At 41.3% G+C, this 14,403-nt stretch overlaps 1 protein-coding gene across 3 annotated transcripts in view; it reads left to right on the forward strand.

Annotated features, from left to right (window-relative positions):
• The window catches only part of sema6a (sema domain, transmembrane domain (TM), and cytoplasmic domain, (semaphorin) 6A), a 100,696-nt gene extending 87,446 nt beyond the window's left edge, over window positions 1-13,250 (forward strand). For all 3 annotated transcript variants that reach the window (XM_044026787.1, XM_044026788.1, XM_044026789.1), the window contains one exon: window positions 8,777-13,250. In XM_044026787.1, coding sequence (XP_043882722.1) covers window positions 8,777-9,936 — 1,160 coding nt within the window. In that variant the 3' untranslated portion in view covers window positions 9,937-13,250. The remainder of the gene's footprint in view (window positions 1-8,776) is intronic.
• The last annotated feature ends 1,153 nt before the right edge of the window (window positions 13,251-14,403 follow it).

Below are 14,403 nucleotides of genomic sequence, written 5' to 3' on the forward strand. Positions count from 1 at the left end.
GTTCAACAAACACCACAACAAAACCAAATAAATCAAAGCAGCAGGAGAAACCCAGGGGTCAAGGCCCAGGGGCGAGAGGATGTTGCTCCAATTTTGTTGTTAATACATAAAAGGCACAAACTGCAGCTATCGGAAATAAACCACTCTCTACTAACACTAAAATAAGGAGTTAACGCTAGTTGTGTCTGCTAGTGTTTATGGAATGAAGAGAGGCACAGCAGTGAGTGCATCATGTCAGCTGGAATCACTAAGGCACCGGTGGGTAGATCCAAACACAATGGTGGCAGAGACTTCAGACAGCATGCCTACAGCCAGCATCTCAACATGCTGTCACTCCCCTTGTTGCCTTTACCTGAGCAGGTTTGACATTTCTCAGGTGAGGAGTGTGATACTCCTTATAGAATGTGTTAAGCTCTCTACAATGTGTTATATTTGCACAGTACAAAAGCGAAAAGCTCTCCTTCTTCTTCTCCTTGCAATTTTAAAAGTCAATTTTTCTTCATCTGGAGAGAATTGTGCATGCTCATGCTCAGGTAACTGCAACAGGGCTTCACATTTCAAAACAATGCTTCCTGCTGTTTTTTTCTGTTTATTATGATTATTATTATTATTATTATTGTTATTATTGTTGTTATTATTTTCGCACCATTAGAGCTTCTTTCAGTATTTATCTGTCCTGTTTCAATTTCAGGTCTATCGTTTTCTTTGTTTTTCCTTTCCTCTGAAAGTCATGAGATTCCTAAGATTTTCTTGTGAGCAGTTGTTGATATTTTGCATGGCTTGGTCTGACTATTCATTTTTTTGTTGTTGTTGTTTATATACAGTATATTTGCCGCTTCCTGCCGTGTTTGCTTTGATGCTATTGCGCACAGATTTGCCTCCATGCCGCTTTATGCTTTTTCAGCATGGCAAATTGAGCTTTGCAGTCAACAGGATTCATTTCCTGCTCCACCCATCCTGCTTCCTCTTCCTTCCTGTCGCCCACAGTATTATTGGCTTCAGGTGTCAACTGTACTGTGAAAACTTTGCAAACTCCATCCATGAAAGGGAATCAGCATCTGAGAAATGATCAAAGAGTCAGAGATTAAGTACAAACACCATTCTGGAGAAATACGAAAAAGGGAATAAACATTTGATGGAACCATTTTTTCTTGAAAGGGGCTTTTCCATTATACAGTTGTAGCACTACTGTGTGCTCTGCTCATTTTTTATTTTTTTTTTGCTTTACATAAGGTTCCAAGCAAGCTGAGGCGATACTAAAATGTCTGACATGTCTGACTCGAGAATCAAAATCGCCATTTTTTAACTTTACAGCGACTAGAGTCGAGTAGAGCTGAGTGATACTAGTACTGTACCATGGAAAAGCGCCAAAAGTGAGCAAAAATGCATGAGTGACACTGCATTAGCTCCTACCCAAAGTTATTTGCCAGCGTGTTCGATTCAAAATAAATGGCAATTGCTCCAAAAACTTTTTCAATTTGCAGTTGAGACATTGTGGAATTGTGTTTGCTAATTAATATTGTAGTGCTGCCAATATGTATTAGTCCAATGTCCCCAGAGTAATTAGAAATGCTGCAAAGAGATGCGCATTCACACACTGACGATATTTAGCACCCAGCAGCATCATTATCAGGCGTTCCAGTGGGGCCATCGCAGTTGCCAGGTGGCTGCTTCAGTTTCACAGTACATTTGAGAATGGTGTTTTTCCGTCTGTGTGTCTTTCTGCCTCGGCGTCATCTATCTGTGTCATATTTTCTACTGCTCCTGTCACTCTACCAAACACCTCTCTCTCTGCCACCCACTGCTCACCCTGCCCGCCTGCAACCACCGACCCTACGTCTCTCCATCATCTGCTGCCATTGTGATCAGTCTCCCTTCCACAGGACCTCTCATCTGACTGGGGTGCCATGTTCCAAGGCTATACCTTACGTAGTCCAAATTAATTCCTGTACCACTTTATGGAGCCTCGCCCCCCCCCATGCCCCTCCCCTGTATCTCTCTGTCTCTTCCACCCCCTCCGCCATCCCTCCCCCTGCAGTCTGTCTCCTCTCCAACAACAGTCATATCTCATCCCATGTCTGCAGGATTTAATCCTTACCCTGCTCCTGCTTTTCACTCTCTCCTCTCTTTCTACACCCCTCTCTCCCTGTCCCTCCCCCAACCCCCCAACCTGTAGCCACCACTGTCTTGCTCCAATTTATGGGTTCGTTACAGCAGCTATCCAGAGGAGAGGGAAAGGGGAGAGGTGGAATGAAAGAGGGATAAGAGAGACAGCAGGGGAAGAGACATGGGAAATGAGGAGGTGGAGAATGGCGACTGAGAAAGGAAAACAAAGACATTTATTAAACAGAACAAGACCATAATATAGTCGGGAAGGTTATAAGGCGGCAAGCTAAAAGCTAGGAGGTAGACAGACTGGCTGAAAGATGGAGCTGAACAAATGCGATGGAAGAAATGGGAATAAGGAGAGGATTTGAAAAAAAAAAGAAAAAAAAGAAAGGTTGCAGCTGAACAGAGTCGACGACAGTGTTTCTCTTTATCCCCCTCAGTCACTCCTGTTCACACTGGGCACCAGTTTTTAAACTCAACGGCTGACTGTATTTTATGTTTACTCTGCCAACTAAACTAATCCTGGCTGAATAACAAAAATGTACAAGTGCATTTGGTGAAATCCTGTGTTGTAGTAATTACATTTGCATCAAGAGATGGTTAAAATACCGAATAAGTCGCCAGCAGCAGGTTATTCAATCAGGCAATCAGTTAATCAGATTTTATTTTATGAAGGACGTATCATGCAACGTTAGTGCGCCATCTAGTAACACACAAAATAAATGAATCCGATATGATGGAAGATTACAATGCCTAGACATGTTGTATAGCAGGAAGTACATTGTTTTGTAAGCAATAGAATGAATATTGGGCCAAAACATATTCAGTTCATATTCTTTCAGAATAAAAGCTCTGAACTCAATTTGAAGATAAGCAAATCATTTAAGATCAGGTTTGTTAAATCGTCTGCCAGATGCTGATGCTGGCGGACCCGTTTTGGCCCACGGGCCACCAATTGCTGACCACGGTTGTATGTGTTTATGTCACATTAGAAAACAAACTGAAGAAGATGCAAAGTTTTCAATTTGATTTTGGAATTACAAATGGAATTTGTGGATGGAGACTTCAGCCCAGAAAAACTAGGCATTTTCTTATCTATTCCTTAGAGCAGCTGTCGTATAGTGATAGATACCATTTCCCTCCATGTCAGGATTCTACAATATAATACCAAACTGTCTGATAGCTACAGGTTATTTTCAGCAGGAGGCAGCTCGCTGACACCTGTGTGCCAAGGTGAGATGAGGAAGAATAAGACCCAACCCACACATTTCTTTATTTCTCTCTCTTTTTTTAAAAAAATGTCAAAATTCTTGATAGGCTGAGCACTTCATTTGACTCTCTGGAAATATTTCACCATCATTACTGGGCATGTCCTGTCAGTCTTGAGTGTTACATGTAATTATGGGGGGAAATACAGTCAAATACATCCCATACAAGCAGAAGATGTGTGCTTTCTTGTTTACAGGGAGTTCCAGTGTCAACCTTTTTTTTTTTATTGAATTTAGCATCCATCACCTTGGGTCCATCTAGCCGCATGTCCCTCGATTAAAGGACACAACTGTGGCTTTGTAATTTGCAAACACAGTTGTGCGTGTGCTGTTAAAAAGACAAACAACTCCTACCAAATAGAGCAAGGGAGCATTTCTACATACTATTTCTGTCATTTTACAGAAATGTGTATTGTCCCAAAAATGTACCAAAAATGTGCCAAAGGAGAGCTGACAAGACGTGAGGTAATAACATCTCTGCTAGTGGAGTCAGTATAGGAAAATGCATTATCTTTAATGTTACTAGTAGTTTTTATATGTCCTTGCAATGGACTCATAATAGGTAAACTGTTCTAAACTGGGTTTTATAGGTTGATTAAGCTGCTTTTTAATGGAGAAAGACTGCACAGTAAGTAATCAAATGATGATTTTAATCATCTCAACACCTTCACTTATCATCACATTAACTTCAAGGTTTATGTTTTTTTTCTGGTTAAGGTTGATTTTGATTGGCCTTTGTGAGGCAGATACATTATTTGCAGCTCATTGTGAATCATTATATAAACAATGGACTAGATGATTTCCCGGGCATTACGCACTTCCCTCACTGACGTCAAGCCATAAGCCATAATTTCCTCCACTGATTAGCTTATTGTTCTCTCAGACCTCTTTTTTTTTACACGCACATTTACTTTTTCGATTTGTTGCTCTCGGTTTGTTTTGGTCATGCCTTTCAGTGCGACGTCTCTGCTACTGCTGGTTCCTCGTGTGGCCGTTCGTGACTCACATCATCACAGCAGCCTTTGCCTTTTTGTGCCTTTTTGAAGTTCGTCTCAGCCATTTGCAGCTGTCATTATACTACTTTCAACTGAATTTAGCCAATCACACTCACAGCACTCACAGCATGCAAAAGTGAGCCACTCATCACGTAGATACAAGCAAAGTCTTTGTCCCTGGTGGCACTACAAAAGGCCTGTATGTGCAACCACGCTGCCTTGTGATTATCAATGCCTGCATTTATAACATTACACAGTCACAACTCTTATTAGTAAACCAAAGTAGTCATCCCTACAAGTCAGAGGAATGCGATTACCATACGTTTTCAGCTGTAAAACTCGTCAATATTCCATTTTAATAAACAGATCAATGTTATAGTTCAAACTACAGGTTTAATAAAAAAAAACAAAACCCCTGTGATTTATGATACCAATGCTGAACTTGCTGTGTCAGGAAACATTGTGTCTCCAATAAGCCAACATGTAATAGCAGCAACACTCTGAAGTAATTAGATAAATTGATTTAGCTGAGTCGTTCATACCAGACGGTGTCATCGCCCATTACGCAATGCGTTTCTGTGTTAATTTAAGGCTTTAGATAGCTGATGATAAATGTTCCCATGGACATTTAATTTAGGTTGATTCCCTCCGAGTATTAAATACTACAGTGTGTATGCAGGGATGTGGCTCAGGTATGACACTGGTATTAATACCTGACGAGCTGAATGATATAATTACGTGGGTTTAATTATATCTTAAACACTCATCAGCATGCGGCGCCTTAACGATTGTTTGACGCTTTAATATTGAACGACACTAACATTAACGCCTCCGAATACAAACATACACAAGACTAAATGGGATAATGTTCTAACTATGGATTAAACATGAGTTATCGAAATTACTGCAATCATCCAAACAACAACAACAACGTCCTTCATAAAAGATGACGTCAAGCACTTTCGCCGTTTCTGCTCCAACATCTTTTCTCCTTATCCATGACTTCTTTCTCTTGTCAAGGATTCCTGTATCTTTCAACAAGTGCCAAGTGAGTGAGTGAGTGCAGTTCGCGAAAGATTACTTTTTGCAGACAACGCCTTTGTGTGACGGCCTGTAGTCAGAGGTTAGGGCCCTCTCCATAACCTCTCTGTGATGTTTAACTGCCTTTGAAGTCTTACCAACACAAAGACAAGCTCTGTGGGCTTAAGTCATCTTGTGGTTCTGAAGAGATTAAACAAGTGTGTGAGTGTCTATGTATGAGACAGAGACAGAGAGGGAGATAGCGAGAGCGCGCATTCGTGAGTTCCAGTCACAGCAGATTACGATGTGTCTGATTTACAAGTAAGTGTTGCCGAGCCAGGCTGTTTTGACAGCGAGCGATATCTGAGTATGTGAGATATGTGTTTAATATCTAAATGTTGAGGCCCGGGGCGGTGTGAAATTCAAATCAATTCAAGCACTGAGAGAAGTGTCGAAATACAGAATGCCTTGTGATGCATTCTGGGGGCGAGGCAAGACTTGAGACCAGAAGATTATAAGTCACTGTATCGTCAGAACTCCACCAACATGAAACTATAGCAGAAAATCTTTGAGCTTTTGCAACACTTCGATACTTCTGTAAGTTCACGTCGGGAAAGTTTTGGAAAAGTTCTGCGAGGATCACAAACCGGTGTTAAAAGAATAAGCCGTGTACAGCCACCTCGATTCAAAACCCTGTCCTGCGAGCATCGGTGTCCTCTCTGGCTACTTTGATTCCCTTTGATGTTAGGATGAGAAACAATCTTCACATGAAAGATGGAAGTCTTCAAAGTTCCCCTCTTTTTCTTTTTGTGTTTTAACCAAGGCCTCGGGCTAAGTACCCTGTGGAAGTTTGCGAGAGACATGAGTGATGGATGTAAGGGTAGAGGAAGTGGGGAGAAAAGGAAATGAAAGCATTAAAAAGAAAAAGCACACAGACAGGACGAGCCAAGCAGAGCAGGTTAAATGGGGCTTTAACCTCGACTCCATCTCCAGGAATAGAGGACAAAGATCCAGCTCCTTCACCAGAATGGATAAACCATTTTGCTGTGCTGCCCTTTGTGAAACCCAAATACCTGGGCCAAATAAGGCTAACCTTTAACAACAATAAATGAAAATCCATAACAGCTCTTATTTCCTGAATGATTTTTTTGTTGTTGCAGATTTTCAGGTCTCCAGAATCTATCTGCCACAGTTCACAGAAACGTTTCACCCAGCACGTCTCAAGCAACACCTGTCACCGTTGTCATTCCCGCTACAGGAGGATGACTCCCAGAGTGCACGGAGGTTATAATTACAACAGTTCCCACTGTCAACAACACGTAGCATATGGAAGCAGAACAAGACTAGATGAAACGTCAGTAAAGTGAGTCATTGTCTCTGCTAAGAGGAGAAGTGGAAGCGTGTGAACGAAAGATCCAAGTGAGGACAGGCGAAAGATCAACAGAGTGAGATGGCAAGGAGAGTGTCTCTTTTCATTCTCCGTTGTTACTGTATGAGATGTGAAGCAGATGTTTGGTCAGACAGGTGAGCCACTCGGTCACCGGAGTCCACAGCTTAACACTTGTCAGATGTTAATGCTTTACTGCAGATAACACTCAGCCGAGCACCATCTGCACAGCCCAGACACGTCCTTGATAGGAAGTGATCTTGGCCAGAGACGTTTCTAAGCCTTTTGTTTAACTTTAAATGAGATATGGCTGAGTTGCATGTTTTCAGCACTCTATTAAGTGGCGTTTTGTTTATACTACAGATGAGCAATGATCAGAGCCAAAAGTCACTAATGCCTTGGTTTTTTTTTTAATCCTGGTGAAGCTCAAACTTTAAGTGTTAAGTCGTGTTTTTGGACAAATGAAGTATGACTGCAGCCCTTGAGGATTATGGATATTAATTGAAGAGAGTCTAGATTTTGGTTAAATGAGAAGTGATTACCATGCTGTTCCTTTGACTGTGTCATGTCTCACTAAGGAGGAGATGGAAGATATTCTCCAGGTATATAATTGGTTGTACAGCTAAGCTGAAAACCTTAGCACGATTGCCCGACCCGACAGAAGTGCAGGGAACACGTCACCTTGTAGCATTATCTTTTGGAAAATGACATGAATGGTGAAGTGATGAGTGGAAACAGAAAACTTGCATCAGGGTTGTTTGCAGCTCATATTTTTTTTCTTCTATGTTTAACATTTAATATAGTGCCAAATTGAACTTTCCTGACTGTCCCATATTTTTGTGAAAACTTTACAAAACAACAAGAACGACAGGCTTTAAAATGATGTCAGTGAAAATGAAGACAAGTCAACACAAGGCCCTGGAATTGCTTGATGTTTTTTAATCATTTCACCCGCTCTGTGCTTCTCTACGTATCACATCTCTCTACAACGGACACACACTGGTGTAATGGATTAGAAGACTTTTGTGATTTGCAGTTTGTTTGCAGGTTTTTGTGTGTCCCCCCTTATTAAGACCATCCCCGCACTGAGCCAGCTTTTTATGTGACAGAGCCCACCTGTCTCATCCTCAGTGTTAACGGATCTGCGGTGGCCATAGGTCATGTGTGAACGCAATATAAATCACGCTGCTGTGGACTGGAGTGTTTAACCCAAGGAACAAAGTGTTGGATTAGATGTCTAGAATTCATCACCAGGCTGGAGTGTGTGTGTGTGTGTGTGTGTGGGAGGCGCGTGTCCATCTAGACGTGCGTGCAGATTATTGTTGACCCCATTTTATTACACCAAACCCACTGCTCCCGCTCCACCATTGCTCGAATGCCTCATAGCTGCTTTTATTGAATTACCTTTTATTTGGCCGTCGTAGCATGTCTTTGCCAGTCTTTAGAAGTGGCTCTGTGACAGAGCTCATTGAATTTAGCACCTAATCAGAGGCTTTTTAATGTATTCTCTGTGAGCAAGATTGGATCCACGCTTTATGAAAAGTCTCCCATTTGCATCAATGAGGAGAAAGGGTTTGGATATTTCAGGCTCCTTTATCTACGCTCATATCCTTTTTTCATTTCATCTGGGATTTAAAATGTGAATCATAATTACTCATCCTAAACATATTTTCAGTCTTACATTGTATTCTGGGTAATACTGAATGTTGCTCCCTCAAGCTTGCATGTGTGCCAATTCTAAATAGGTATTTTGTGATGTTGGGATCTTCATTTGCATGATTTTCATGGAAGTATTTAAATCTCTAATCTTTTTGTCCTGGAAGTGCTTTAATTCTTGTGATTACATTTTTTGTTTCTCTGCTTGTACGCATCTTTCTTAACAGGGTCTGGTTGTCAAAGAGTCAGGTGTCTTTTAGCACACACCAGCAGCAGCGGCAGTGCCATCCGTCCTTTTTTCAGTCCGCTAGTCTGAATGTCATCTCACCGTTTCTCTGCAGGTGTGATCCGAGAGAGCTACCAGAAGGGTCGCGATCAGCTGGTTCCCGTGACCTTATTGGCCATCGCTGTCATCCTCGCATTTGCAATGGGCGCCATCTTCTCTGGCATCATTGTCTACTGTGTCTGCGACCACCGGCGGCGAGACATAGACCTGACAGGCCACAAGGAAAAGGAAAGCCATCACCTCCACTCCCGCCGAGGATCGATGAACAGTGTGACTAAGCTGACGGGTTTGTTTGAGACGCAGTCCAAAGACGGTCGTCCTGAGGCAATCCTCACCCCTTTGATGCACAATGGGAGAATGACACCAAACACGAAGATGCTGATAAAAGCAGACCAGCACCACCTGGACCTCACTGCTCTGCCAACGCCCGAATCCACACCAATGCAGCCACGTCGCAAGCCCAGCCGGGGAAGCCGTGAATGGGAGAGAAACCAGAACCTGATCAATGCATGCACCAAGGACATGCCACCTATGGGCTCCCCAGTTATATCAGACCTTCCTCTGAGGGCCTCACCAGGTCACATACCCAGCGTGGTGGTCCTGCCTCTGCCACAGCATCAGCACCAGCTCCAGCCTCATCTGCAGCCACACCAACTTAGCTACCAGCATGAATATGTGGAGCAGCCTCACCATAGCGACCTGAGCATGGGCCACGGCGTCATGGATGACCAGGGGGCCACGCTCGAGTACAAGACAGTAAAGAACCCATGTCACAACCTTAACATGGTGGATCCAGATGGGGTGCTGCCACCTCGTGTGCCCCAACGAGAGGCTTCTCTCACCATCCCTCCTGCCGTCCCACAGATGGGCAAACGTCTAGAGGTCCACTCCTCAGTGTACGGACTCCGGAAAGGATCGGCATCCGCCGCCTCTGGATCCTCCGCCCTCAAGAAGCACAACACCAACTCATCTAACTCCTCCCATTTGGCAAGACATCACAGCTTCAACCACATGGAGACTCCACCACCTGCACCTCAGAGGGTGGACTCCATACAAATGACAGCACAGGGCTTGTCTCTGTCACGGCAACCTGGAATGAGCTCCTACGGTTCACTGCCTCGAACGGGCATCAAACATCTCAAGCCTGATGTCCCTCCCAAACCCTCTGTAGTGTCTCTCTCAACAAAAGTCAAGTCCAGTGACTCCTGCACATAGTCAGCTTGTTAGCCGGTTAGTCTAATGTGAACAGACAGTAGATTTTTCAGAGACAGAGAGAGAAAAACAGGGAATACTGTACAACTTGCATCTCCTTTTTGTGTTTTTGTTTGTTTTTTTGGTGTACAGTGGAACATGCAACACAGTTTTTTTAAGAAAGACTTTCTTTTTATATAAATATGTAAATATTAAACAAATGGCTCTCGACGTTTGGTGCCGTCTTCATGCTCTAGCTGGCTCCCATTTCCTCTGTGAGCACACACGGGGACATGTGCTATTGGAACAGAAGATGACCCAAGTCCTGAATATTTCATCCAATGGCACCCTGTAGCATCCGAGACTGTGGTTCTCTTGTTTGTGGTGTCTTTGGCCATCAGGACTGGACTCAATACTTCATCATGCTGGTAAAAGCACATCGGAAGACAGCACGGGGGCCTGGAGAATAATCGTTGTACAGTACCTTGAATGCTGGGGGAACTGGAGTTCGTGGGCACTCAGAGAGACTGAGCTCAGACTGGAAGGACATAGTTCTGAGTTCTGTTGGAAACTGTGAAACGCCTCTCAGTGTTACAGCAATCAAGTCCTGCCTGGGCCAGGAGGATCCTCTACTGTACTGGTTACTGAATAACACATGACTGTTAATACTAATAGCTTGTTGTATTTATTTTTATTAAGTGCTTTTGAAAAAACAAGACTGACTTTTTAGGCTTGGACAGAAAGAGAGAGAGAACGAGGACAGAGAAGAGATCTTTTAATAATAATTAATCACATGTGAGAAAGTTATTTAAAGTCATTAAACTGGAGCCAGTAGAACTTTCTTGATGACTAAAGGTCCACTAGGTCTTACTGAGTAACAGTGGGACCTGAAGCTGGAGACATTATGTGAAGAGGAGGAGATATTTATTTTAACTGTGCCAGACAGGGACATTTAACTCCATTTTTCAATTTCCATTGTTTTAGATCAATCATTAAAAAAAAATAAAAATAAAAATAAAAAGTCAGATTCTCACCATTTCACTCCTCCACCTACCCCGAGAAAAAAAATAAAAAACATAATCAGCACTGTGGTTTGGTGTGACTCGGTTACATTTGTACTCAGTGATTTTTTGCCATCAAAGCTCACTGTTGCATGTTGCAAATGTAAGAAAATCGGCTGCAGCAACAATATGGGAATCTGCATTCACACAATACACACAAAGAAGTCGTAAGTGATGCTGCAAGTGGAGGGAGTGATGCCTCCATCTTTGAGCGTTATCGTCTTTTCTGCAGGTGTTACACGTTTGAGCGGGCGACGAGGAAAAATATAAAAAACATCTGTATTGCCTGCCTCTTTTTCCACATGTAAATTTGTGCCTTACACCCTAAAGTAGTGACAATGTTTTCTTTCATAGCTGGTAACTTGTCTCCTTGTAGTATTTTTTTTTTTCTTACGTCATATTTCCCTGGTTTGATAAAAATTGCAATTAAAGAATGTAGGTGTTATTGTTGTAATTCTGGTCCTTAGACATTACACACTTACAGTTCAGAGGGAACAGAGAAAGAAGCGTCGTCTTCTTCACTCTTTCTCCCTGACACACACAGACACATGCACATGCAAATACACACACGAACACACGCTCATTTTTGTGGTTCATTTCTGAATTGTGCCATTAATGCGCTTAAAAAAACAAACCTTTATGTTGTACTGGCAGTGTTGATGAAGACGTTGTGAGTGTTTTTGATTTTCTATTTTATACAGTTTAAGAAGTCCTCGTATTTGTTTTTCTTTTTTCTTTCCTGCTGTCTCTGTTTGTTTGGACTGATGGTTAACTGACGGATTAACTGAACAATAACACGTGTTAGTTGAGAAGGCGTACATCATGTGTACATCTTTCTGGTGCACTGCGGCAATAATGCAATGACAAAGCGGACATACGGCATGAGGTATACACAGACACCCAGTGTACTAACACAGATTTGGACCTTTTGTGTACTTTGGAACACTTTGTTTGTTAGGCAGTTGCATACGCAGGCTGGCTCCTGCGAAGAAAGTTGACATTTTAAAACAATAACTATTGAAATTGTACCTTTTTTTAAAATCCCAGTCTTTCAAAGAAAACACCGTTTAGATGTTTTCCTTTTGCTTCACTAACTTCCCATGAAAAGACCCCCGAAATGGCGGAGAGTCTGGACTAATCCGGTCTTTCTATTTCTTTCACTTCATTGACTTCAATATTTTTATTGGTCATCCCCAACACTTTAATCAACAGAGCACTCTTTTAGTGTCGTATGCGTAGATAGGTAAAGCGTTTTCTTGATATTAAACAAATGTTCTGTTTCTCAATGGAGAAAAGCCAACTACATCTCGATCCACAGCTAACATGAGAAGGACAGATTGGATATGTGACCTAACTAACATGATTAGACACAGTGTAGAGTCACAAACGTAACAATGATTCTTGTCATAATAGCATAAAGCTGTAATAATATGAGTGCAAATGACCTGAGACAGTTGCCACTGCATTATAAACTGGTAACTGGACACGTCAAGACCCTATTTACACCCTGCAGTGTATTAAAGTGTGCATGAACTAGCAACTTGGCCTGAAATAATGCTGATACTTACCGTCTAAAAATACTGAGTTGTGTTGTTCTTCTCACCTTGTAGATTAGTCCTCTACACAAAATGTGAACAACAAGATCAAGGGTGAAAAAAAAATGCCGCTAAGGGTGCATTTCAGGTCCTGGGAATAAAGTGTGGATGAGGTTTGACTGTGAAGGCTGCTGTTGGACAGTGAGGTTCTTTGGTGTGTGCCTTGTTTTTGTCTTTCACCCTTGTTATAATACACTGCTGTTAGATGCAAATCGACTCTCCTCTCAACTTGTCAACCTTTTGACCTTTGTAAGCTTGTAAGATATTGTGATGTCACAAAGTTTTTTGCCCTACTCTCTCCACTTCCTTAACATCTGATTCACAGCTTAATGTACGTTGTAAAGAAAAAAAAAACTTTAATTTAATGCAAAATGCAATTTAAAAAAAAAAGGAAAATAAAATTCTTGTCATGAAGACTGCAATATGTCCTTGACTTCTTCTTCTTTTTTCTTTTTTCTAAACGTCCGTCAGTCTAAGGTGGTTTCCTTTTTTGTTACTTTGTATTTGTATTCAGATTAGTCCATTTGTGCACCACTGTTTGAGGAAAACCAAGCCTGGATTGTTCTTAAGTACTGTACTCCTGTGTCCTCAAGTAGTGGATGAAACTGTAATCTGAGTTGATTTCCCTTAACTTCATATGTGATAAATAAAATAAAGTGAAGTTTATCAGCAAAAGGGGAAATGAAGATAGTAGGTTTCGTTTTTGGCAGATGAGCCTATACTGCACTCAACCTTTATGATACATAATTGTCCAGAGAGCATTTGAGAGTTTATGTGTAGTGTAGTGCAGGTTTGGGATAATCCATTTAGTCTCATATAGGAAATCAATACACTCTTAAAATATATTCTCAAGGCAGTTATTTCATTTTAAAAGCATTGCAGCTGCGTTTAGAAAAAGACTGCAGAAAATGAAGTGCTTTGTAACAACTCGCATGAATACCTTCTTCAAGGTCAGAGAGAAAGGGTTATATTCAGGAATACTAACAAAAAAAAACTTTGACTGAATAACTTATAAAACTGGTTACAACACAGCAATCATAATACAATTTATTTACTTCATATCTCAGGAGTTAGTGGAGACCAAACTAAAGGTCAAGTCACTAATGGACTTCATTTAGTAGATTATTGACTCCTGTAAATGCCTCTTTTTCATTTTGAAAATGCAGTGTGTATTCAGACAGAGATTTACATTGTGATTTATATATTATTCACATAGTTGACTTGTGAACCTGTTCTGAAGCCACAAAATTCACATTTTTTGAAGTTTTGAAAATGGCATTGCCTGCCACCAGGCACCTATTGTCAGTCACAGTGTTGTCCACCCATAAGTGCCATGTTATTTTCCTCTAAACGGGAATATAATTCACAAAATATGACTTCATGTTCTATTGTTCAAAGACCTGAAACAAGCAAATGAGACCATTAACTCCTCAGGAAAAATGCACCCTAGTGTTTATTCATTATACTATGGTCTCCTGGTTGGCTTCAGGAGGAAACTTTAAGTGTTCTTATATATGGTCTACGGTTGCCCCAGGGGCACAAATTCAACTCTGTTAATCTGAGGACAACCAAAACTAACAGTGTCACTTAGCAGGATTTAGTTATAGAGGTGTATTACATGTATTGTTATAGTTTTTATTTGTGCTCTTCAATTCCAATAACAGTGAATTAAGCCATGGAACAGGCCTGAAGGTTGTATGTAAACTGAGGACATGGGGAAACTATCAAAATACAAAGGACATATACTAATATTTATTAGATAAATTGCCTTATTTCCTTCTTAACCTCTGCATGACCTATAGTATTACCTTATTAAATTTGTATCCTTAGTTTTA

Source organism: Solea senegalensis, linkage group LG5 (genome assembly GCF_019176455.1).
Source record: "Solea senegalensis isolate Sse05_10M linkage group LG5, IFAPA_SoseM_1, whole genome shotgun sequence".
Taxonomy (NCBI): domain Eukaryota; kingdom Metazoa; phylum Chordata; class Actinopteri; order Pleuronectiformes; family Soleidae; genus Solea; species Solea senegalensis.